This window comes from Schistocerca gregaria, chromosome 1, assembly GCF_023897955.1.
Source record: "Schistocerca gregaria isolate iqSchGreg1 chromosome 1, iqSchGreg1.2, whole genome shotgun sequence".
NCBI lineage: Eukaryota > Metazoa > Arthropoda > Insecta > Orthoptera > Acrididae > Schistocerca > Schistocerca gregaria.
This window is the reverse complement of record NC_064920.1, coordinates 261,509,554-261,533,377: the sequence shown is the minus strand read 5'-3', so window position 1 is coordinate 261,533,377 and position 23,824 is coordinate 261,509,554. Positions and strand designations below refer to the sequence as shown.

Here is a 23,824-nt window from a genome sequence, read left to right as displayed (position 1 = left end):
GCGTATAAGTAAGTTTGAATTCCGGCAAGTGGATATTTGCTGAAAGGGTATTGCCGTCGTGTTGTCCTTTCTTTTAGTGCGGTTTCAGCTACTTAAAACTTAAGGCTTATGGTTATATATATATATTTTTTAATTTTAGAAAATTAACTGTGGGCCGTCTGCCCTTAAGGGTTTATGATATTTTGAGATTTGGAAAATCAATTGGAGGCCTTCAGCCGCTTAAAACCTTATTCTTGAAATTACCCTAAGCAAAAGCATTGCGGCCTTCTGCCTTTGAAAGGTTATGATAATTTATTTTAAAATCTTTAAAATTTTATTGTAGGCCTTCAGCCGCTTGTATTGCATCTTGTTTATGTTTTTCTCTCCACTTTTGCCTAGAGGCTTTCAGCCTAGCTGTGATTTTATATATATATATATATAAACTTTATTTGTAACTTTAACTGCATGTCTTCGTTTACTTGAAATTTATTTTGTTACTTTTAAGATTCTTGTTTGGAGGCCTTCAGCCGTGAAAGAATTTGAGTTTGAAACCCGTAGTTGTAAAAGTTCGGCTTTGTGCCGCTTTTGTTAAAAGGTATTATTAAATTACAATAAATTTTGAAGTGAAACTGACCGAGACCTTATTTTGGCCCTTTCCACAATCCTAATCTCCTGTTCTGCCCAGCGGGTTTAGCGGGCGCCTCAGTTAGTATGCTCTTTTCCGCCTGAAATAGATTTGTTTAGGAAATACAGTGATTAATGTGATCAGCGGGAAGTGCGGAGACTCACGAGTATCTGGCTGGGGCTGGCGTCGCGGTCCACGTCGTAGCGCACCACCAGCTGGCCGGAGACGCCCTCCGCGCCCCGCTGCCGCTGCTCTTCCTCGGTGGGCGACCAGCGCACGATGGCAGACGACAGCGTGGGCCGCTCGATGCGAGCCAGGGGGTCCGCTGCAACAGGTTAACACTCAGCACTCTCAGTCTACGACTTTCCTGATTAGTGTTGCTTGTACTCTGAGGGAGCTGTAATCCTGAATCGTCTAACTAGAGCCGTGAACGATGCAGGTGTTCCGAAGCCTGGCCCCTAAGGTACACATGAAAGCCCGGCTGGCTCACCGACCGGTTGAAACAACTTGTCAGTCCGTCAAACAGCTTTCGAGTTAGCGATGTCACTCAGTGAGACTGTCACCAAGCACGTTGCGGATGGATTCACGACAAACTTTGCTTTGTTAACTTGCAGTCGTGTCCCTGCCCATGTCCCTGGGTGGGGCTCGCCAAATGCCTTCCTCGTCGGGACGTAAGTCGAAATATAAGAGAAAGGCGTATGCTTCGACTGCATGAGTGCAACGTTCGACAAAGGCGAAGAGCCCGGAAGAAAAACCTGCACCAGATGCAGACGGCTTCACACAGATCTTTGTACCACGCCGAAAAGCTGAAAAGCTCACAAACGAAGCAAAACCGCTGCAGTCGTCTTCTAATTTGCCAGAGATAATTACGGCATAGGCAGTGGGACCTTCACCGTTAAGCCCGCGGAGAATGCTTCCCAGTAAGGTTGCACTGAAACTGGCTGAAAACTTCAGGACTGTGACTACAGATTTCGGAGAGTGGCAGCTGCTGTCTTAGTGCAATTTTTTGCTTTAGGTGAACAATCTATTCAAAATGTTTTTTTATGCTCTGCTGCACAAATTCGTTTTGGAGCATATACCTGCCAGAGGACATCGGCCATTGGTGTGACATTCACTCTGTGACACGCGTACCTTCACCGAAAAAGCGCAAAAAGTCGCCATTGGCGCTGGTTGTAGTGAGATTTATAGCCTAAAACCGTGACATCTAGCACGTCATGCACCTCGTAGCGATCCGGAAACTCATACAGCAGGAGAGCAGACAACCATTCTACAACTGTCAGGTCGTTATCCACGTCGCAGGTCGCTGTCCTTGCTGTCGCGATGCATGAATTACGCTGGAGAACACATCAAACAAAAAAGGAACAGTCATCCCTCTGCACACGCTGCGACCAGGAAAACGTCACCAGCTATCGTGAATTGGTTCAAATGGCTCTGAGCACTATAGGACTTAACATCTGAGGTCATCACTCCCCTAGACTTAAACCTAAGTACATCGCACACATCCAATCCCGAGGCAGGATTCGAACCTTAGACCGTATCAGCAGCGCGATTGCGGACTGAAGCACCTAGAACCGCTCGGCCACAGCGCCAGGCTCGCTATCGTGATTGCGTCTGCTTTAAGCGTATCGCCACCTGAAGACGCGTTTTGCGTTCTGTAGCCGCAAACTCATCGACCATAAGCCCACGACCCAGTTTTGCTGCCACCAGCAAGGCCACCGCACCCATCAACGGGAAAGGGAAGTAACCTTGCCGAAGGGCCACGGCAGGTGCTCCCAAGCACGCATCTGAGAAGACTAACCCTCACCCAGCTGACTATCCTGTCAATGCTGTTTCATCTAAAAGTCTGTTAAGGCTGAACATAACACGGCAACATAGCTGAAACCGAAGTGGATGACAGTGGAACAGGCAAGAAAGTTGGCTGTAGCGAGTGCTGTTGCTGCATCATCTGTCACACCGTCGAAGCGGCGGAAACCGCGTTAGCAGCTTGCGTAAGAACAGGGATACGACAGGTCTGCCTCTCGTCGCTGCAGCTTCCTCTTACAGTGTGAGAATGCATTCAAATACGCCAGCAGGTGTACACAGCCTACTGCCGAGAAGCGATTCTGTATTCTTAAGGTCTGCCCAGCCAGAAAGCAGCCTGGTGGCGCAGCGTGTCTTCTTGAGCCTTGACGACGAGGCCGCATTTCTTTGCTAGTTTTTGTATCGTATCGATCACACACAGTGTGATTTTGGCGCTGCGGGCACCACACTGCCATTGCGTCTGAGCGTAACCTGCCCCAGAATACACAATCGCCGCCGGCTGTGGCGTTTGAGTGCACCTGCCGGCGCATTTGTTGGCCATGTCCTAACAATAGCAACTGAGGCAGCAGCGGCGGGAAGCAAATCTGTCAAATCGCGCTAAACATGTAAACTGCTAATGAGGTTTCAGTCGGTTTCACGCTGCGACAGCTCACACACCAAAGGCACTCGGTGAGTCATCCGCTCTTTAATGGTATGGCATCAATTGCTGCTGGACACCAAAGCCATCGCCGCGAGCTGAGTCACACCGATTTGTCTGGCCAGGTCTTATGAGAAGTTGGCGTCGGCGCAGGATGGTGGCTACCACCCCTGTCTGACAGGCATGATGCAATAACGAGCATTTCTGCAGCTCAAGGGTACAAGCAGCGCCATCAGGCAGGTCTTAACGGAAGAGAGCGTCAGGCCTGTGCCACTGATAGTGGTATGCATCAACAGGATCTAACAACAACTAAGGAAGAAGAATTTCAGGACAAAGTCACTGCAGCATCTCCAAAAGACAGATTCTCAGACGTCATAGTCAAGACACCTCTGACTTCTATGGAACAACTGCTGCAGATCATTCTACAGCAAGGCACGGCTGCAAACGAGGAGGTCTATCACCACATTACAGTTATAACATCTCTACGGCCCAATCTAAGAGGCTTAAATCTTTTTATGTGATACGCTAATAGCCCCCCCCCCCCACACACACACACAGGATACGGAATTTCCTTAATTCTTGCATGAAAAGGCTCTAATGTGTCTGTGGTGAGGGGGGCCTACTTGAAGTGCATGGGTTTGCAGTCAGTTACTTTTGCTACCAGACGGACAGCTCAACGGCTGTTGGAGGAATTTCAGTCAACAGGCATACATCTCTCGCCCATCGTCAGAAACATCTTACTTCAAAGCAATACATGGAGGATACTAGTGTCATCAATAGCTCATCTCATAGACATATCACGTTCGTGGCAGCATATCATCCACCAAGACGCCTAATGGATCCAACTAGTCTCACTAATGGCAATGGAAGACTACTGCTCCAGTGGAAGGCCACAGCCTAGTCATTATGGGCCCTCACGGCCTACGATGTATCTTATGGCTGGCAACCAACCAGAATTCCTTGATGCAGTCATTCACAAGAGACTAATCCATATTATCTACGTTAGCATACAGATTACCCTGAGCTCCGGTCACGTGCCCATCACTTCCGATCGCAATGTCAGTAGGAGACCAGCACCACAACAGGGTCTGGACAACTTTCTCATAGATTGGAGGGGAGTACAATGCGCAGCTCTTTTAGTGCTCAGAGCCATTTGAACCACACCAAGACTCGAACTTGCGACTTTTGTCATTGGAAGATACGAGATGAGGTACTCCCAGAAGTAAAAGCTTGAGAACGGGTCTTCAATCGTACTTGGATAGCTCAGTTCATAAAAAACGTGCCCTCAAAAGACAAAGGCATGTAGTCCCAGTCTCGGTCCGGCACAGTTATAGCAATAATAGTTGAAATAAAACTATGTATCTGTGTCAGTCACTTTTTATTTCCTCCCACAACTGGTTTCGAGAGTTTATACTCCATCTTCAGGTGGAGAACAGCGATATCTTGTCACATGTGTACCAGGTGGATGCAGCTAACGCACATTTTTGTGAAACGATACCAAAGTAGGGAAGGCATATTGTCCTGGTGTCTGTCTATTTGTTGTTCTTATTTACGTTTCTGTCTGTTCCTTTTTTAATCTGTTCCTTTCTTAACTTTCTTAGATATTTTCTCTGTGAGTGTAGGTTGAAAACCATTTGCGGCTGCTATCTGTTTGATGACATCAGTTTCATATTGGAGTGTTTCCGTACTTAATCGCATTTTGTGTGCTCTGTGCAACATGGATGTATAGGTTGCTGATTCGCGTGTGTGTGGGTGGCATGAAGAAGTATGCATATTTACATCTGTAGTTGTCGGTTTTCTGTAAATACTAAGCACGTGTTCATTGCTTTTTTTAGTCATAGTGAGGTCCAGAAAGTTTATTGAGATCTGATTTTCATATTCATAAGTGAACTGAATGTTCTTGTGCAATACACCTATGAAAATGAATTTGCATGCACAATATACGGCTATTTTCCACCCGAAGATGAGAGCAGAAACTCTCGAAACGCGTCCTAGGAGGAAATAAAAACTGACACAGATAACTTGTTTTACTTCAGCATTTATTGTCAAAATAGTCACAGTTTCCATAAAAAATTGTCAACATGGACGATATAACCTTACAGTTTTAACATCCAGGAAGTTTGTAGAATATTGCCTTCATGAGCATATTATATCGAATCTACAACTGCTAATGGTTATCAAATGTTCTCGGCGCATTTGAAGCGTTAATTCTCTATGAAAATGAGACCATTCATTAGTGTCCAATGTTGGTTTCGTCCGAAAGAGCAACAGTCTATCGAAGAAGTTACAAAATGGTACAGACGTAACTGACGCTCTAGTGTCCATTGAGATTTGCGTTTACATCAGCACCAAGAATCAAGTCACTTTCAGCTTCGATTACTCGATAAATAGTACAATTCTCAAGGCTGTCAATTCAACTAAGTACCTGGGTGTTAAAATTACGAACAACTTCAGTTGGAAAGACTACATAGATAATATTGTGGGGAAGGCGAGCCAAAGGTTGCGTTTCATTGGCAGGACACTTAGAATATGCAACAAGTCCACTAAAGAGACAGCTTACACTACACTCGTTCGTCCTCTGTTAGAATACTGCTGCGCGGTGTGGGATCCTTACCAGGTAGGATTGACGGAGGACATCGAAAGGGTGCAGAAAAGGGCAGTTCGTTTTGTATTATCACGTAATAGGGGAGAGAGTTTGGCAGATATGATACACGAATTGGGATGGAAGTCATTACAGCAAAGAAGTTTTTGTCGAGGAGAGATCTTTCCACGAAATTTCAGTCACCAACTTTCTCTTCCGAATGCGAAAATATTTTGTTGAGCCTAACCAACATAGATAGGAATGATCATCAAAATAAAATAAGAGAAATCAGAGCTCGAACAGAAAGGTTTAGGTGTTCGTTTTTCCCGTGCGCTGTTCGGGAGTGGAATGGTAGAGAGATAGTATGATTGTGGTTCGATGAACCCTCTGTAAATTGGAGAGTAGTCATGTAGATGCAGATGTAATACACGGTATAATCTTAACAGTCTCTCGGTATCAAGTGCCCGCTTCCACGTATGTTGAGTATCATACCAGTATTATGATTGATGTTTTTTCTTCCACAATCTCTCTGATGACTGTGCCCCCGTAGTTTGAAGAGTCCATTTAAAATTCGTGTATGCTCAAAGATGATGTCGTATTTATTTGTAAGGCAACAGCAGGCTCTTGTGAAGTCCTGCATGTGATTTACCACTGTCGTTTGGTGCTGTGCTGAGTAATCACTCAGGCTCTGAGACTAAGATTATCTTTCTGGTGTTAATTCCAGTAAGAGATAGCTAGTATGAAATTGCTACGCAACAAGGTATATCAATCTAAAATAGTTTTTCAGTATCCCTTAACATCTCATACAAGCTGAAACTCACGTTTACCTTATTTTTGAAGACTTACTGTCATTGTCCGGCGACTCTAGCACTTCGTTGCTCTCCTGCAACCTGGGCACCTCCACCAGCCGCAGGGGTGCCTGCTCCTCTATGCGCACCTCCACCGCCAGATCATCTACGAGCTGCAACAACAAAATGTTGGCAGTCATTGTTTAGTCCTGCTGTAACAAAATTTCTTTACTATCAGAGTTTGACATTATAATATTATTATTGCTCGCCATATTCCTATTAGGCCTACCACTCGCCCTGCGGCTCTAGAAATAAGGGAATGGAAAATTGTGCATTCAACTAATCACTTAAAAGCGGCGAAACAATTCTCGTGAAGTATTGCAATAATTGTGACAGTTCGTGTCATGAGGAATCCAACAATTTGCTGTGCTATTATTGACTTTGAGGGTTAGGAATATATTTTCCATTGTGGAATATGTTTTTCACTATAACTGATTTGTCATCATAGCTATTGTGATCTGTCGTGTCACCATATGCCTGAATCTGATGCGTGACGGAGACAACAGAGTCTTCAGTATAGTATCTATTTATTTTCAAACTATCTATTTGATCTTATTTATCAGTAAGTGCTAGTACTCTCTCCTCTCTCTCACGACTTCTAACCTTCTTCCTACACAACGTTTAGGAACCTGGACTCACATATGGAACGAATTACGAATTGGATCCTAATCCCGATACAGCCGCAGTGTGTCTGTGTGTGTGTGTGTGTGTGTGTGTGTGTGTGTGTGTGTGTGTGTGTGTGTGTGTGTGTGTGTGTGTGTGTGTGCACGCTCGTGAGGACTAATTTTTTATCATTTATTTTGTCACTTAGTCAATTAAACCTTCTTATTCACAGAACCAATTGTCAATAAGAATCGTCAGTGACGTGGTAGAAGTCCAGTATCAATATACACGTTCCTTTCCTATGTTAGACATCAACGTGAAGATGACAGCACTGGCAGTGGAGTGTATATAAAGCGTTTGGAGGACGCAGAAAACTGCGCAGACGTTGTCAAAATGCGGAAACAGAGCGATTTATCTGATGTCCAAAAGGGCTTGACCGTTGGCTTTAAGGACCAAAACGCTTAAGTTTGTGAACTCTCCACATGCTCTGGTTACAATATACCGTGTATGGAATAGTGACGCTGTACAAATCTGGTGTCGAGGGAACTGTGATGCACCATGGACCATGACGACAGGGTGAACGACGTGTGTAAAGATGTGTATGGGTGAATGGATTAGATCAGACATTACATGTACTTTTCGTTCCAGTTGCTGCAGAGTGATTCCCTCTGGGATATGGAACATGTCAGAAAGTAGGACTGCAAAAACATATTTACAAAATGAGAACAGGTATGCCAACGCATCTTCTACAGGTCGCAAATGAAAGTGTCCTTGTGCACGTAGAATCGGTAGAAAAAATCTTTAGCGTTTTTCACTTAAAAAGAATGTAAAACTTGTCACCAAATATTAAATGTTCACTACACTTAGGTGCATGTCAAATTTTATTCTCAGCCTATCGCAGCCACACACCATCAATTATGTTGTTGTTGTTGTGGTCTTCAGTCCTGAGACTGGTTTGATGCAGCTCTCTATGCTAATCTATCCTGTGCAAGCCTCTTCATCTCCCAGTACGTACTGCAGCCTACATCCTTCTGAACTTGTTTAGTTTATTCATCTCTTGGTCTCCCCCTACGACTTTTACCATCCACTCTGTCCTCCAATACTGAATTGCTGATCCCTTGATGCGTCAGAAACCATCAATTATTAAAAAAAAAAGAAATAAAAATACTATCGAACCATGGCACAAAATTTGTAGAGAAGTCAGGTTGCACGAAATATTTACATTATGTGGTATTATTAATACCATACATACACCAGTCGGTTCTGCTAAGAAATTCATCAGTGTAGTTTATTATCAGTTAAGCTTTATATGGTTACTGTCATGTTACTGTAATTGCATACTGCTGAATAGTGGATATCTTCCTGAACCAAAGTAAAGGACTTTGAATCTTTGTGAACGTTATTCTTATTTCTAGTATTGATTCCATGAGTGAGCTATTGGTTTGAATATAAATTTAGTTAAGGAATGTATATATTGGAGAGCAGTAGTTAGTATCCCTCATTCATTAAACAGCCTTCTGCAGGACGTTCTTTAGTTCGTATCACAAATAATTCATATTGCACGTTTTTGGGCTCGGAAAATTGTAGCTTGGCTTGATGAGTTACCCCATAAAGCAATCACATAAGACATTGTTGAACGAAAGTAAGCATAGTACGCTGCTTTTTTTTCTTTTTATGTCACCTGTGCCTGACAACATTCGTATCAAGCTGTAATAAGAAGAAATTAACAGTATCAACGTCTTCCGTTTATAAAAGACACCATATATAAGCCACTGACTGTAACACTTTCTTTGTTTCACGATTATCAAGTGAAGATGTTATGGCTATTAGGCCATGTCAACCTAAAATGTGTCAGTTCATTTTAGGTTGGCATGGCCTAATAGCCATAACATCTTCACTTGATAATGGCCTAAGGCCGAAGTTGCAATCGTGAAATAAAGGAAGTCTTACAGTCACTGGCGTGAATATGATGACTTTTATAAAGTTCTACATGACTTTAGATCACCGGTATATGAAGTTAATTCATTTTCTTCCTTTTACTTGTCGTCATATTTGGGCATATACAGGTTGGAAACGTTTTACAAGTCCTGAACTGCATTTAGTATGCTATTTTTCAAGGTTTAGTGACAGAGAATTGGCTAGGAACCATTTATTAATGTCCATAAAAATTTGATTAACCAACTTTCCTAAGGCTGCACTTGATTTATTGTTTACTGTAATGTTCGTATCATCTGCAAACAAAACAAACTTGGCATGGAAGGTCATTGATATACACGAGAAAAGTGCGGACCTTAAGATGGAACCTTAAACGACACCACACGTTATTGCTATCGCTGGGTGATCCCTTATAGCTTAATATGCGTCTCTTTCCTATTGACATCCTTTGTTTTCTGTCAGGGATACAGTATTTGAACCATTTTGCAGCATTTCCAGTTACATCACAGTATTCTAATTTACATAAAAGTATATTGTGATTTACACAGTCAAATGCCTTTGACAGATCGCAAAATATACCAGCAGCCGTTAATTTATAGTCCGCTTTATGTTTAGATAGCAGTCTCGGAACACTTTAGAAGCTCGAATTGGCGCTTGTATAATATTTTCTTTGTGATAAGATGGTTAGGAAGACGCCTACAATTTAGAGAATGCGGGCAAAAGTGCCATTGAATGGAAGTATGAGGGTACTTCTTTATCTCATTTCTTACATAAAGACTTAAATTCAGCACATTTCAACTATTCAGGATATGTTCACTGTTAAAAGACTGGTTACACAAATAACTTAAAATACACTCCTGGAAATTGAAATAAGAACACCGTGAATTCATTGTCCCAGGAAGGGGAAACTTTATTGACACATTCCTGGGGTCAGATACATCACATGATCACACTGACAGAACCACAGGTACATAGACACAGGCAACAGAGCATGCACAATGTCGGCACTTGTACAGTGTATATCCACCTTTCGCAGCAATGCAGGCTGCTATTCTCCCATGGAGACGATCGTAGAGATGCTGGATGTAGTCCTGTGGAACGGCTTGCTATGCCGTTTCCACCTGGCGCCTCAGTTGGACCAGCGTTCGTGCTGGACGTGCAGACCGCGTGAGACGACGCTTCATCCAGTCCCAAACATGCTCAATGGGGGACAGATCCGGAGATCTTGCTGGCCAGGGTAGTTGACTTACACCTTCTAGAGCACGTTGGGTGGCACGGGATAGATGCGGACGTGCATTGTCCTGTTGGAACAGCAAGTTCCCTTGCCGGTCTAGGAATGGTAGAACGATGGGTTCGATGACGGTTTGGATGTACCGCGCACTATTCAGAGTCTCCTCGACGATCACCAGAGGTGTACGGCCAGTGTAGGAGATCGCTCCCCACACCATGATGCCGGGTGTTGGCCCTGTGTGCCTCGGTCGTATGCAGTCCTGATTGTGGCGCTCACCTGCACGGCGCCAAACACGCATACGAACATCATTGGCACCAAGGCAGAAGCGACTCTCATCGCTGAAGACGACACGTCTCCATTCGTCCCTCCATTCACGCCTGTCGCGACACCACTGGAGGCGGGCTGCACGATGTTGGGGCGTCAGCGGAAGACGGCCTAACGGTGTGCGGGACCGTAGCCCAGCTTCATGGAGACGGTTGCGAATGGTCCTCGCCGATACCTCAGGAGCAACAGTGTCCCTAATTTGCTGGGAAGTGGCGTCTTGGCGTGCATCCGTGTGTCGCTGCGGTCCGGTCCCATGTCGACGGGCACGTGCACCTTCCGCCGACCACTGGCGACAACATCGATGTACTGTGGAGACCTCACGCCCCACGTGTTGAGCAATTCGGCGGTACGTCCACCCGGCCTCCCGCATGCCCACTATACGCCCTCGCTCAAAGTCCGTCAACTGCACATACGGTTCACGTCCAGGCTACTAGTGTTAAAGACTGCGATGGAGCTCCGTATGCCACGGCAAACTGGCTGACACTGACGGCGGCGGTGCACAAATGCTGCGCAGCTAGCGCCATTCGATGGCCAACACCGCGGTTCCTGGTGTGTTCGCTGTGCCGTGCGTGTGATCATTGCTTGTACAGCCCTCTCGCAGTGTCCGGAGCAAGTATGGTGGGTCTGACACACCGGTGTCAATGTGTTCTTTTTGCCATTTCCAGGAGTGTATCATTAAACTCAGAGGCTCAATGTTAAGTCAACTGTGTTGATATAGTGTCAAGGTCACTAGAATTTTTGGATTGCACAGAGTTTATGGTGGACATTACTTTCGCTGATATTGTGAGGTCATACTCATATTATTGTAGTTATTTCTAGTGACTGGTCTGAAATATTCTAGAATGTGCCCGCACATTGAACAGCGCGTGTCACGTTGAGAGATTCCAGACAAAGACTTGTCATTATTAGTAAGACCCACGAGAATCAGAGACAGATACAACTTCACTATGACAACCCATGACGGTATACCTCAACGAAAACAAATCAGGTAACGGGCAAATGGCAGTGGTGTGTAGTCCTCTATTCCTTACAGATCCTAGATTTCGTACCCTACAAACTCGGTTTTTCCCAATAAAGTGTAGTGTTCAGGGGCAACGTTTTGCTGATACTCTAAAGATGGAAGTGGCTGTGAAGCAAAGAGAAAATAGTGCCGACCTGATGAATCTCAAAGAGGTGTTAACAGCTGTATCCTGCGATGGCGGAAATGCACAACTTTGCTATTGACGGAGATTACGTTGAGTAGCAACTTTGTATGAAGGAAAAGCCACTTCAGCTGCATTAGTTAATACAGTAATGATGACCATCTTTGCATTACTTTCCTTACGGCCATTGAATGACCTCCTTGGCGTGGCGGTTTAGTTTCCGATACCTTCAAATGCTATGTTTCGGAAATGGGAACGTTCTTCTCTTTCGAGCCTTTCAAATACTGTGGACCCAGTTTTCATACTACCACTCCTGTCTGTACCGCTCATCTTACTGTGCAATTGGCACTTACCGTGCGTCGCAAAAAAGAGAAACAAACGTGCCACAACGGAAGTCACGTACCATAATCAAGCAGCTAAATCAATGTACTAATTCCACTCTTATCACTGTAGTTAATTTCCTCTGTGTAGGAATATTACTCATAGCAAATGATGATATTTGGTGATGGTCGTTCCTCCTCCTCCCCCCCCCCCCCCCCCTCCTCCAACCGCAACAACCAACCACCCATCTTTGATGACTTAGAATATTTTATTTCTCTTTTATGAAATTTAACTATGTTTTACTATATCCCAAAGAAAGCAGGTGTTGACAGATGTGAAAATTACCGAGCTATCAGTTTAATAAGCCACGGCTGCAAAGTACTAACACGAATTCTTTACAGACGAGTGGAAAAACTGGTAGAAGCCGACCTCGGGGAAGATCAGTTTGGATTCCGTAAAGGTTGGAACACGTGAGGCAATACTGGCCCTACGACTTATTTTAGAAAATAGATTAAGGAAAGGCAAACCTACATTTCTAGCATTTGTAGACTTAGAGAAAGCTTTTGACAATGTTGAGTGGAATACTGTCTTTCAAATTCTGAATGAGGCAGGGGTAAAACACAGGCAGCGAAAGGCTATTTGCAATTTGTACAGAAACCAGATGGCAGTTATAAGAGTCGAGGGGCATGAAAGGGAAGCAGTGGTTGAGAAGGGAGTGAGACAGGGTTGTAGCCTATCCCCGATGTTATTCAATATGTATATCGAGCAAGAAGTGAAGGAAACAAAAAAGAAAATTTTGGAGTAGGAATTAAAATCCATTGGGAAGAGATAAAAAATTTAAGGTTCACCGATGACATTGTAAGTCTGTCAGAGATAGCAAAGGACTTGGAAGAGCAGCTGAACGGAATGGTCAGTGTCTTGAAAGGAGGATATAACTTGAATATCAACAAAAGCAAAACGAGGATAATGGAATGGAGTCGAATTAAATCGGGTGATGCTGAGGGAATTAGAGTAGGAAATGAGGCACTTAAGGTGTAAAGGAGTTTTGCTGTTTGAGGAGCAAAATATCTGGTGATGGTCAAAGTAGATAGGATAGGAAATGTAGACTTGCAGTGGTAAGGAAAGCGTTTCTGGAGAAGAGAAATTTGTTAACATCGAGTATAGATTTAAGTGTCAGGAAGTCGTTTCTGAAAGAATTTGTATGGAGAGTAGCCATGTAGGAAAGTGAAACGTGGACGATAAATAGTTTAGACAAGAAGAGAATAGGAGCTTTCGAAATGTGGTGCTACAGAAGAAAGCTGAATATTAGATGGGTAGATCACATAACTAATGAGGGGAGGTATTGAATAGAATTGGAGAGAAGAGAAATTTGTGGCGCATCTTGACTACAAGTAGGGATCGGTTGGTAGATTCTGAGGCATCAAGGGATCACCAATTTAGTATTGGAGGGCGGCGTGGAATGTTCAAATCGTAGAGGGAGACCAAGAGATGAATACACTAAGCAGATTCAGAAGGATGTAGGTCGCAGTAAGTACTGAGAGATGAAGAATCTTGCACAGGATAGAGTAGCATGGAGAACTCCATCACATCAGTCTCTAGACTGAATACAAAAACCAAAACATTTACTATATTTATGCTGATACAAGGATCTCTGATTAATTGAGTATACAGACATTTCAACTTCTTTCTGATCCTCAATCTATTGCTTTGTTAAGTGATCCATATAAAACCACGTGTTATATGCAGAACTACTGTACGAACTATGATGTGAGAACGATATCGATAATAACATTCCAAGACAGATAATCAGCGTGTGTGAAATGTGTGTAGATGTTCAAGTATGTTTTGTTACGTATTAGTACTGCGCCGGATGGAAGAACATGCTACATAGACGGCTGACATCTCATGTTTCGCTCATGGTTCGAACTTGACGTTACACCGGCTGTATACTGCGAGCTTCATTGTGCTATAAAGAGCATTGATAATTCCCTCGTGAGTTGAAGGTGACTGTTTTTATTAGAATGAAATTGTTTGCATATAATTGAATACCGCAAACTGATGTGCTTTAAAAGATTATTACTCTGTTTGCAACTTAACGAACTGCAGTGTGTGTTGAAAAACTGTCGCTGTAGAATTATTTAAACTGTTTCCTACACGTGTGACTGGTTCATCAAAATTATAGATTTGGGGTCGAGATAAGCATCCTACAAGCGGACAGATTGTACCTTGGCCATCGGAAAGTTAAACTGAATTTTACACTGTTTCAAAACAGTGTACAGAACGTTAAAAGGAGCGCTGTGTGTGCAGAAGACGTTACAGCCACGTACATAGGAACTTGGGTCTATATGGCAACAATTACCCTTGACTAGTCTGTCACCGAAGGAATGCCACGGAGGACAATATTACCACCTGGGGAATCATATACTAAGTAAGAGGATTCCAACACACGACTGATCGAGCCACTATAATTATTCCGCGGCCATCGCCGACGTTGCAGTTCAGTGACCACATTAACACACACAGGTACGAGGGCTGTTCGGAAAGTATGTTCCGATCTGTCGCGCATTGGAAACCACTGTGAAAGTCGAATGAAGCTTTGCACAGATGTGTTGGGTAGTGTCTCTAGTACGCCCGTCGATCGCGTCACATCCCTTTTTCAGTTCTGAGCCCACAATGAGTATCTAAAGATCCGGAAAATAGCGTCTCCCGCCAAGTACGAGGGTCTGATGAGAAAGTTCGTTCGAAGGAATGGAGCTCACAGAACGTAACTGTCATGCTCTTCCTTCTTCAAGACAATGCCGCAGGGCATTGAAGATGTTCCTGCAGTGTTTTCGTTGGGAAGTGGTTGATCACTTAAAATACAGCCCGTGAGTTTCCACTCTGTTCACATGCACAGCTGGCTACGAAGACAACATTTAGGCACAGAGAACGAGCCGTAAACAAGCGCAGAGAATTGGCGGAAAAAATGGTTCAAATGGCTCTGAGCACTATGGGACTTAACTTCTGAGGTCATCAGTCCCCTAGAACGTACAACTACCTAAACCTAACTAACGTAAGGACATCACACACATCCATGCCCGAGGCAGGATTCGAACCTGCAACAGTAGCGGTCGCGCGGTTGCAGACTGTAACGCTTAAAACACGGCCACTCAGGCCGGCAATTGGCGGAAAGCGCAGGTGGCTGCCTTCTATGACAAGGGCATAGTGAAGTTCGTACAACGGTACGACTAATGTCTAAGTCGAATCGTCGACTATTTAGATAAGTAACTCTAAGTTGTAGCTAACTGTTGCAAATAAAAGATTTTTCATTTTCACAGTGGTTTCCATTTGGAACTTATTTTCCGTATACCCATTGCAAACTGCAACTCAAAGCACTCCGTTCCTCTAAATAGGCTCAATATTCATTCAACAGTTCACATTGTAATTTTATTTTCTTTGTTATGAAATTTTAACCAGTTTTTTTGACATTGTTGATCCAACTATTGGCTGTAGCTTTAGATATTTACCACATCCATCCCTCTCTTTCATTTTATTGTAATGGTTATTGTATGTGTTTTACGTATTTTTCGGAAGAGTGCATTATTACCTATGTATGCTGTACTTATACAGAGAGAGTTTACGTGTTCTGCTTGGTTTGTGGTAACTGCATAATCTGTGACATCTGAAATTAGATTCTAGCTCCGACCCATAGAAGCAAGGCTACTCCCATGTGATTGGTGCAACGAACAATACCGGTGGAAATTTAAAATTTGACAGATGTCCTACTACAAGGACTATGTTTGCGTTCCGTACATCGTCATACTACAGCAAATTCAGGAGCAAATGCGAGATTGTTTTTCGTAATTAACAATTGGGCAGTATTACAGCCTGCTCCTTTATTATTTACAACGTACTACATACACTTTTGAGCTAGCTGATCAATTTCTGACCCAGTTCATATCACTGACTTCCGTAGTCAGACGGGTACTTTAAAGTTTAAAAAATATTTAAAATTAATACGCTTCGTTTCCAAGTTAAATGTTCAGATAAATTCACAGTCAAAATTTCTTAAAGTGGTTCACTTAAAACTAATTTCCTTGGTTTCAGTAACGAAACAAATAGTGAATCAGTGATGACAAAGTGGTTCATTTCGTCACACGTATCATGTGACAGTGAGTTGAAGTTAGCCATTGGTGAGTGTGCTAATAATGACATAATACAGCGTTTTCGTTGCTGTGAAACAAATTTTATTGCACCAATACTACCACTAAAATACTGCTGTCCTAAAACCACACTGCATTCGCATTTCTCCGATAGCTCTTATTTTGGTCAGTTATGCATCAGATAGTCAGAGAATTTCTCACGTTCGTCATAATCAACGAGCCAGTAACATTTTGGGCATAAAATAGGCGACAACCGGGTCAGGAGCACTGACATTGCTACCTGAAGCGACGACCTATGGGAAATAGTGAGCTGAGGATATAAAGGAAAGAAGGGAAAGGTAGAGAAGCGGGAAGAAGTGCGCTTTTGAAACATGCCGTGGGCAAGGCTTGTGGCATAAGACGTACCCCTGGGCCTCTCCCGCTCATCTCTCCATTACCCTCCTCCCCGACCGGAACCAGGAGAGGATATCGTAAAAAAGCAAAAAGTCATTCAGCGTATAACGGGTGAAAAGGACGAAAAACACAAGGGAGGTTCTCCAGTACAGTGGGGAAACAATGTCTGGACGGGGCAGAATACCCTAATCGGGTAAAACAAGCTATAGGTGGCGTCCACTTCACAAATCCATCAGATAAGTAGAGTAATAAAAGAAGTGTTGGAAACTCCTCGCGGGGAGAATGAAACGAGGGCTGTTGTCGTTGCCTCGTCAAACATCATTTGTGGAAATGGCTGGTCGGGTTCTGACCTACGCCGTGTGTTACTTGAGTCTGGACACGTTTGAAGTGTGTGGCGGTGTATCAGGGTCGTTCCGTAGTTGCACAGGCGATGTTACTCTTGCCGTAGTATGTAGCCGTGTGTGTGTGTGTGTGTGTGTGTGTGTGTGTGTGTGTGTGTGTGTGTGTGCGTGCGAGAGAGAGAGAGAGAGAGAGAGAGAGAGAGAGAGATTTGTAAGCGATACGGATGCGAAGTGAGCTTCCAGCTTTTCTTCTATTAGGGAGAAGTGACGTTCTCCATTTTTTGGGGGAGCCTTTTATTGTCTCCAGATATTCGAATCAGATTTTGGTTATCAACTGTTCTTCCCCGCTTTTGTTGAATATGGAGTCTTAGGTGCTTGCGTAAGTCAACTTCTGGGATTTGTATTTCAAACGGGTCAGCTGTAGAGGCTTACTGAGGTAACGTGTCAGCCTGATCATTGCCCGGAATACCGGCGTGGTCTGGTTTCCAGAGGGATACCACGGAGTTTCCCGTATTACAGGGTTCATATTTTCCTTGCACAACTGAGAAAGACCCTGCACAGGAGAACATATCTGGCAGGTTATTGTTTTATATATGAGATAGCTCTGTGTTTTGTTACTGATTCCGCAGCGTAGATACTGCCTTCAGTGATACGGAACAGTTCGTAAAAATATTTTGCTGATAAATGCGTAGACGACTTTTCCATTGTCATTGGAGCTGCTGGTATATATACAACTTAAGGTTTCTTACAGGTGTAGAACTGAATGGAACCTGATTCTTGGCTTCACATCGGCGTTCGGATGAGCAATATGGGACAGAACCGACCGGCTGCCCCGGTGCACGAATTACGCTCTGTTTCCCTGTAGTGGACGTACCTGCCTGGGGTTGATGTTGATGCGCAGATTGTAGGCGCCTATTTCCCTCTGCAACAGCTCCTCGTACGTCAGGTTGAAGGTTACTTTTTTCTGCGCCTCTACGTTCACCGAAACGTGTACCACGTTGGAATCCCGTGCGCTGCAACATTAAATAATAACGTTTCCCAGTAAAGAGGTATACAGTAGTACCATAAAAAATATGTAATGCAGTGAACGACACTCACTTATTCAAAGAATGCATGTAGAAACAAAGGGAAAAAGCAACTAATTACTCTGACTCAAATAAGAAATAGAGATGTGTTTCTGGACTATCTGATTCTACATACAATATTGTTATAGATATGATTAATGCAGTGTTACTAAACAAACAATAAATATTGGTAACCAAAATTTTACATTTCGCCTACAATATTTATTTTCAGCCGAAATCCAATTTTTATTCTAGATCAGTACCTTAAGCTGTGTGTGTAGTATAATGTTGGCAATCATAGCAGGACCACATTGTACTATCCGTCGCAGGCTAAGAGTACGGATGAAGAGCATTGATAAGACTTCAGATGAAAATAAGTAGCACAGTCAACATGCACAATTACACTCTCCAGAACATTCTCGGAAAAGAGGAAAGGTTGAGCTAACAATCTGCGTAACACTGGTTTCTTAGAATACTTGATCAAGGTTTCGATACTTATAAAATTATTTTCTTCGGAAGCAGTTTTTTTACGCCTAAAAATTGCGCATTGGCTACAAAAGGTTCAAGTAAAACAGAAAGGGCAAAGTGCGGGATAAACTACCAAAATCCAAGATTACACACATACATATTATGTTGCAAAGGTATATTAAAATAAAGCCGTTTGGACCTTATCAGCCGCGCGGGATTAGCCGAGTGGTCTAGGGCCCTGCAGTAATGGATTGTGCGCCTGGTCCTGGCGGAGGTTCGAGTCCTCCCTCGGGTATGGGTTGTGTTTTTGTCTTTAGGATCATTTAGGTTAAGTAGTGTGTAAGCTTAGGGACTGATGACTTTAGCAGTTAAGTCCCATAAAATTTCATAAACATTTGAACACTTTTGTACCTTATCAAATGAAATTTCACCTAAAAACAATAAAACACAAACATGTGGTCATTATCTTTTCCAAAACTATCGCTTATAGCTTTAGAGATGCCGATTACGGCTATGTGCGAGACGTTCTTTTAATTTGAAGTCACTGTAATTTATTCTATGTCTTTCCCCTACTATTTGTCCAACCATTACGTTCTTATCGTCTCATGTGTTTACCTCGCTGCGGATTTTGAACACGTTTATTACTCGTTGAATACAATTGTAAATAGAATGGTATTCGTTATTCCAACACTTTCCTAATTAATTACAAAGTATGCCTTAGGCTATATGGTGAATAAAAATACACAAAAGGTGCAAAGTCAGTATTCTTGCCATGCTTTAACGACTGACTATTGGAAATATGGTATTTACTGTATAATATAGATTACCAGGAATGATCTGCTCAATAGTACTTTCCACATGTTTTATTTAATATGGTTCGCAAGTATCGGCGACGAACTTCTAGGCAAGATTGATCATTGGAGTCAATGGAAGGCGCTGTAAATGCTGTTATGGAAGGTCATATGGGTTCTTTCAGGGCTGCTCGACAGTTCAATTTGCCACAGAAATACGTGTTTCAGCGTCGGGGTGCCCACGACACTTGTTCAGCGACAGAAAGTGGCGACGATGAGGCTGTCCACACTTGTGTAGTATATGAAAGTAAGAGGCCTAAATAAAACGTAATACCTGATTCTACAATTCGATGAACCATGTTTCGAAACCTTATCTTCACATGATTTCGTTATTCCAGTCCTTATTGAAGCTTTAGAGATGAATTAATGCTAGTTCCCCATCTTACCCCGCATATGGGGCAATATGGGGAAATGGTAGTTTATGTTTCAAATTGAGATATTTCTAACTAAATGTAACAAGTTGCAGGTTTCTTTGCATGCTATTGTAATTCGATGGTAAATAAACAAATGACAATCAAACCTACTTGAATTTGTTTGTTTTGACCCTTTTGTAAGGGTTTAAAGTTAGCTTCCCCATCTTGCCCCGCCTTCCCCTACGACAAAAGAGAGGAGCCAGCTTAAGCAGCTTCTCCGCCTTACGACTCGTTGCGAAAAAAAAAAGAATAGACGACAAACTGAGAGGTATCTGACTTCATGTAGTGGCAAAATGGTTCCCGATCCTATCGCGAATGATGTGATATTAAAAAATAAATTTAAAGAAAGGATACACACATACTTACCAGAAGGACCTAGGTTGCTTTGATGTGTACTGCAACTTCTGCGACTGATTATTAGACGCGAATTGTGTTGCACTTGCCTGACTGTGGGCATGTGTCAGCCCCTGCCCCTACGACGTTACCAGCAGTGTTGTGTACCCACCTGACAGCGACGTGTGCTGCGCCGCGCCCTTCTGCCACCGCGGCATCGTACTGCTGGCGGGCCTCCTGTTTGCCTCGTACGTACGCCTCGTACGCGACGTCGTCCATCTCTCTGCAACAACAGTCACTACGTCACTTGCTTCCTCTTAGGAAGAATCATACAATGATCAGATGAGACGTCCCCATCACGGATTGTGTAATGACGTAGTAAATTCTCATTAATGGTAAGGTGAAGTCTATGGCGCACGCCCTTGACCGGACTGTCGGTCTCCTGCAACTAAATGGCAGTCTTTCCATCCGCTGTGGCGTTAGGACGACGAGGGATGGCGGGTTCCTCGCCCCGACCACCTTTTACCCCACGGGGAAAGATCTCCGGTAATCATTTTGACAGCAAGGTGAATATTCTAGTGGCCGTCCTGTTGGTACTGGCACGAGGAAAAAATCCTTGTCCCTGCCTGGGAGTGAACCTGGGACCTCTTGTTCCAGAGTCTAGTGCCACTAAACCACCATGGTCGCCATTACTGGCACAGAAATTAATTTTCTTTCTTTCTAAATAACTATGCCGTCATCAGTGCAAACAATTTTCTATATTTTCCGTGTTATGTAACAATGAAAATCAGCCTGGTTTATTTAATATTTGAGTGTAACAGAAGCAAAAGAAAGTTTGGAATGAACCGAAAAACAATTTGCTGAATTGTTGTAAATATTTCAAATAGTCGCACTAAATTGGTAGATATTTCAAAGTATAGTTTAGTTGTTGCATACTGGCAAGGGCAGAGAGGCGGTCCATTTGGGAGTCAGAGCCTGTGGATGGCAGTGGACAGTGGCAAATACAGGGTGCACTGGATTCAGGACGATGAAATAGTGTGGTGGCTAGGATTTCTGTCCTCTCAAGTGTATGGGTCGAGCCACTTGTTTTTTAAATAACGTTTCATTCGTCGCCTGTATGGGCAGAGCTAGAGATAGCACTCAAAAATCTATAGGATTGGCTCTTACTGCTCGAGAGGAGAGAAAGGTCTGTTTATGGTTTTTGATAAATAATTCTGGTCTTTTGGATAATTTTGAGCACAGCCCTGACGGGCCTACATTGTGATTAGCTCTTTCATTTTAATGGTGCTAGAATACTAAGCTATAACACTGTGCAACAATGAAAATGTAAATCGAATGAAAATAGCCAATTCCTATCAGTTCTAATGCGCTGATCGCGAATACCACAAAGACAATTCAAAATTAGCTCTAGCTTTCATTTTACACTGTTTCATTACAGTTAGAAAATTACGAGGGTTGGAACTTTGATAGTGGCAACTATTTATTTACAACTCGTACAAAATAGATAAGTATTTCAAAGTTTTACTGATATTCAAACCCGTTGCCAGCGATGTGGGAGTCGTAGGACACTCTTAGCAGTGCCAGTTGTGTTGACGGTTTGAGCGGCGCGATCTGTTGCCCGACGAATTTGTAGCAGTTTAGAAATCGAGTTGAACTTACGAGGGCTTAAGTCAGGGGAGTGCAGTAGGTCGTATAGCACTTAGCAGCCCCATCAGTCAAACAAATCAGTAACAGCTTGAACCGTACGTGCTTCAGCATTGTCCTGCAAAATGATGGTCAGGACCTGCAGAAAGTGTCATCACTTCTGTCTCTACGTTATTCATTTTTGGAACATGATGTACGACCAGCCTAGAGACAGAAGTGATGACACTTCTCTGGCCATCATTTTGCAGGACAATGTTCAAGCATACACAGTGCAAGCTGTTACTGATTTGTTTGCCTGATGGGCCTGCTAAGTGCTATACCACGTACTGCAGTTCCCTGACGTAAGCCCTCGGAAGCTAAAGGAAGCACTTCACGGCATTCGATTCATAACTGCTACAAATTCATCGGTAAATAGAACGCGCCGCTCGAACTGTCAACACAACTGGCACTTCTAACAGTATCCTACGATTTCTACATCGCTGGCCACGGGTTATACACAATGATGGCGACTATTTTGAAGGTCAGTAAAACTTTGAAACACGTATCTATTTTGTACGAGCTGTAAATAAATAGTTGCATCTATTAAAGTTCCAACCCTTGTATATACGGATTTTTATGTTACGTTTAATATCAAATATTATAATTGTTTGTCAAAGTCACAATAATTAGTAACAATGGATTATATTACTGTCCCTGGTCTTACTTGTGTGCAAAAAAATGGCTCTGAGGACTATGGGACTTGAGACTTAACATCTGTGGTCATCAGTACCCTAGAACTTAGAGCTACTTAAACCTAACTAACCTAAGGACATCACACACATCCATGCCCGAGGCAGGATTCGAACCTACGACCGTAGCAGTCACGCGGTTCCGGACTGAGCGCCTTAACTGCGAGACCACCGCGGCCGGCATTTGTGTGCTTCTCATTACACTAAACATGAATGGCCCATCAGTAAATTTCTTCAACCGGGTAGAAAGTGTGAACCTCTGGTAGAACCTCAAAAGATTCTGCTCCCGCCCTTGCACATCAAGTTGGGTCTCATGAAAAACTTTGTTGAGGGAATAAACACAGATGGTGACGCGTTTAAATACTTAAGGTGAAACTTACCTTACATAAGTAATGCCAAAATAAAGGAAGCCATCTGTGTAAGCCCAAAGATTAGAGAGTTTGTGGAGACCAAACTTTTGATGGAATCATACAAGGTGATGAGAAACTTGCATGAGAATGTTTTAAGACAGTCTGTTTACAGTTCTTAGGGATCAAACGAGCAATACATTATTACTGGAGTAGAGGGAAGTAGAGTTGATACAGTATGCAGTATATAAAGGCCAGATAACTGTTTTACTTTAGTTGCACTTTTAATATAAAGTCGTATCAGATCATTACAAGTCGGCTGCGTTGGCCGAGTGATTCTAGGAGCTTCAGTCTGGAACCGCGCGATCGAATCCTGCCTCGGGCATGGATGTGTGTGATGTCCTTAGGTTAGTTAGGTTTAAGTAGTTCTAAGTTCTAGGGGATTGATGACCTCAGATGTTAAGACCCATAGTGCTCAGAGCCATTTGAACCATTTTTTAGATCATTACAGATTTGTTAAAATTAGGTTCTGTTTAGTCGAAGATTAGCTTACTAGCTTAAGTTGGACAAAAGTTTGTGGGCTAAATAATGAAAAGTGTGAGGTGATCCACATGAGTTCCAAAAGAAATCCGTTGGAATTCGATTACTCGATAAATAGTACAATTCTCAGGGCTGTCAATTCAACTAAGTATCTGGGTGTAAAAAATACGAACAACTTCAGTTGGAAAGACCACATAGACAATATTGTGGGGAAGGCGAGCCAAAGGCTGCGTTTCATTGGCAGAACACTTAGAAGTTGTAACAAGTCCACTAAAGAGACAGCTTACACTACACTCGTTCGTCCTCTATTTGAATATTGCTGCTCGGTGTGGGATCCTTACCAGGTGGGATTGACGGAGGACATCGAAATGGTGAAGAAAAGGGCAGCTCGTTTTGTATTATCACGTAATAGGGGAGAGAGTGTGGCAGATATGATACGCGAGTAGGGATGAAAGTCATTAAAGCAAAGACGTTTTTCGTCGCGGCGAGATCTATTTACGAAATTTCAGTCATCAACTTTCTCTTCCGAATGCG

The 23,824-nt window shown here is 43.1% G+C and overlaps 1 protein-coding gene across 1 annotated transcript in view; it reads right to left on the bottom strand.

Annotated features, from left to right (window-relative positions):
• LOC126339739 (inter-alpha-trypsin inhibitor heavy chain H6-like) overlaps positions 1-23,824 on the bottom strand; it is a 160,154-nt gene that overhangs the window by 90,697 nt on the left and 45,633 nt on the right. The window contains exons 3-6 of the mRNA XM_050001658.1: positions 20,204-20,314; positions 17,777-17,915; positions 6,469-6,583; positions 769-929 (exon numbers count right to left, since the gene is read on the bottom strand). Of these exons, the coding sequence (XP_049857615.1) occupies positions 769-929; positions 6,469-6,583; positions 17,777-17,915; positions 20,204-20,314 (526 nt within the window). The remainder of the gene's footprint in view (positions 1-768; positions 930-6,468; positions 6,584-17,776; positions 17,916-20,203; positions 20,315-23,824) is intronic.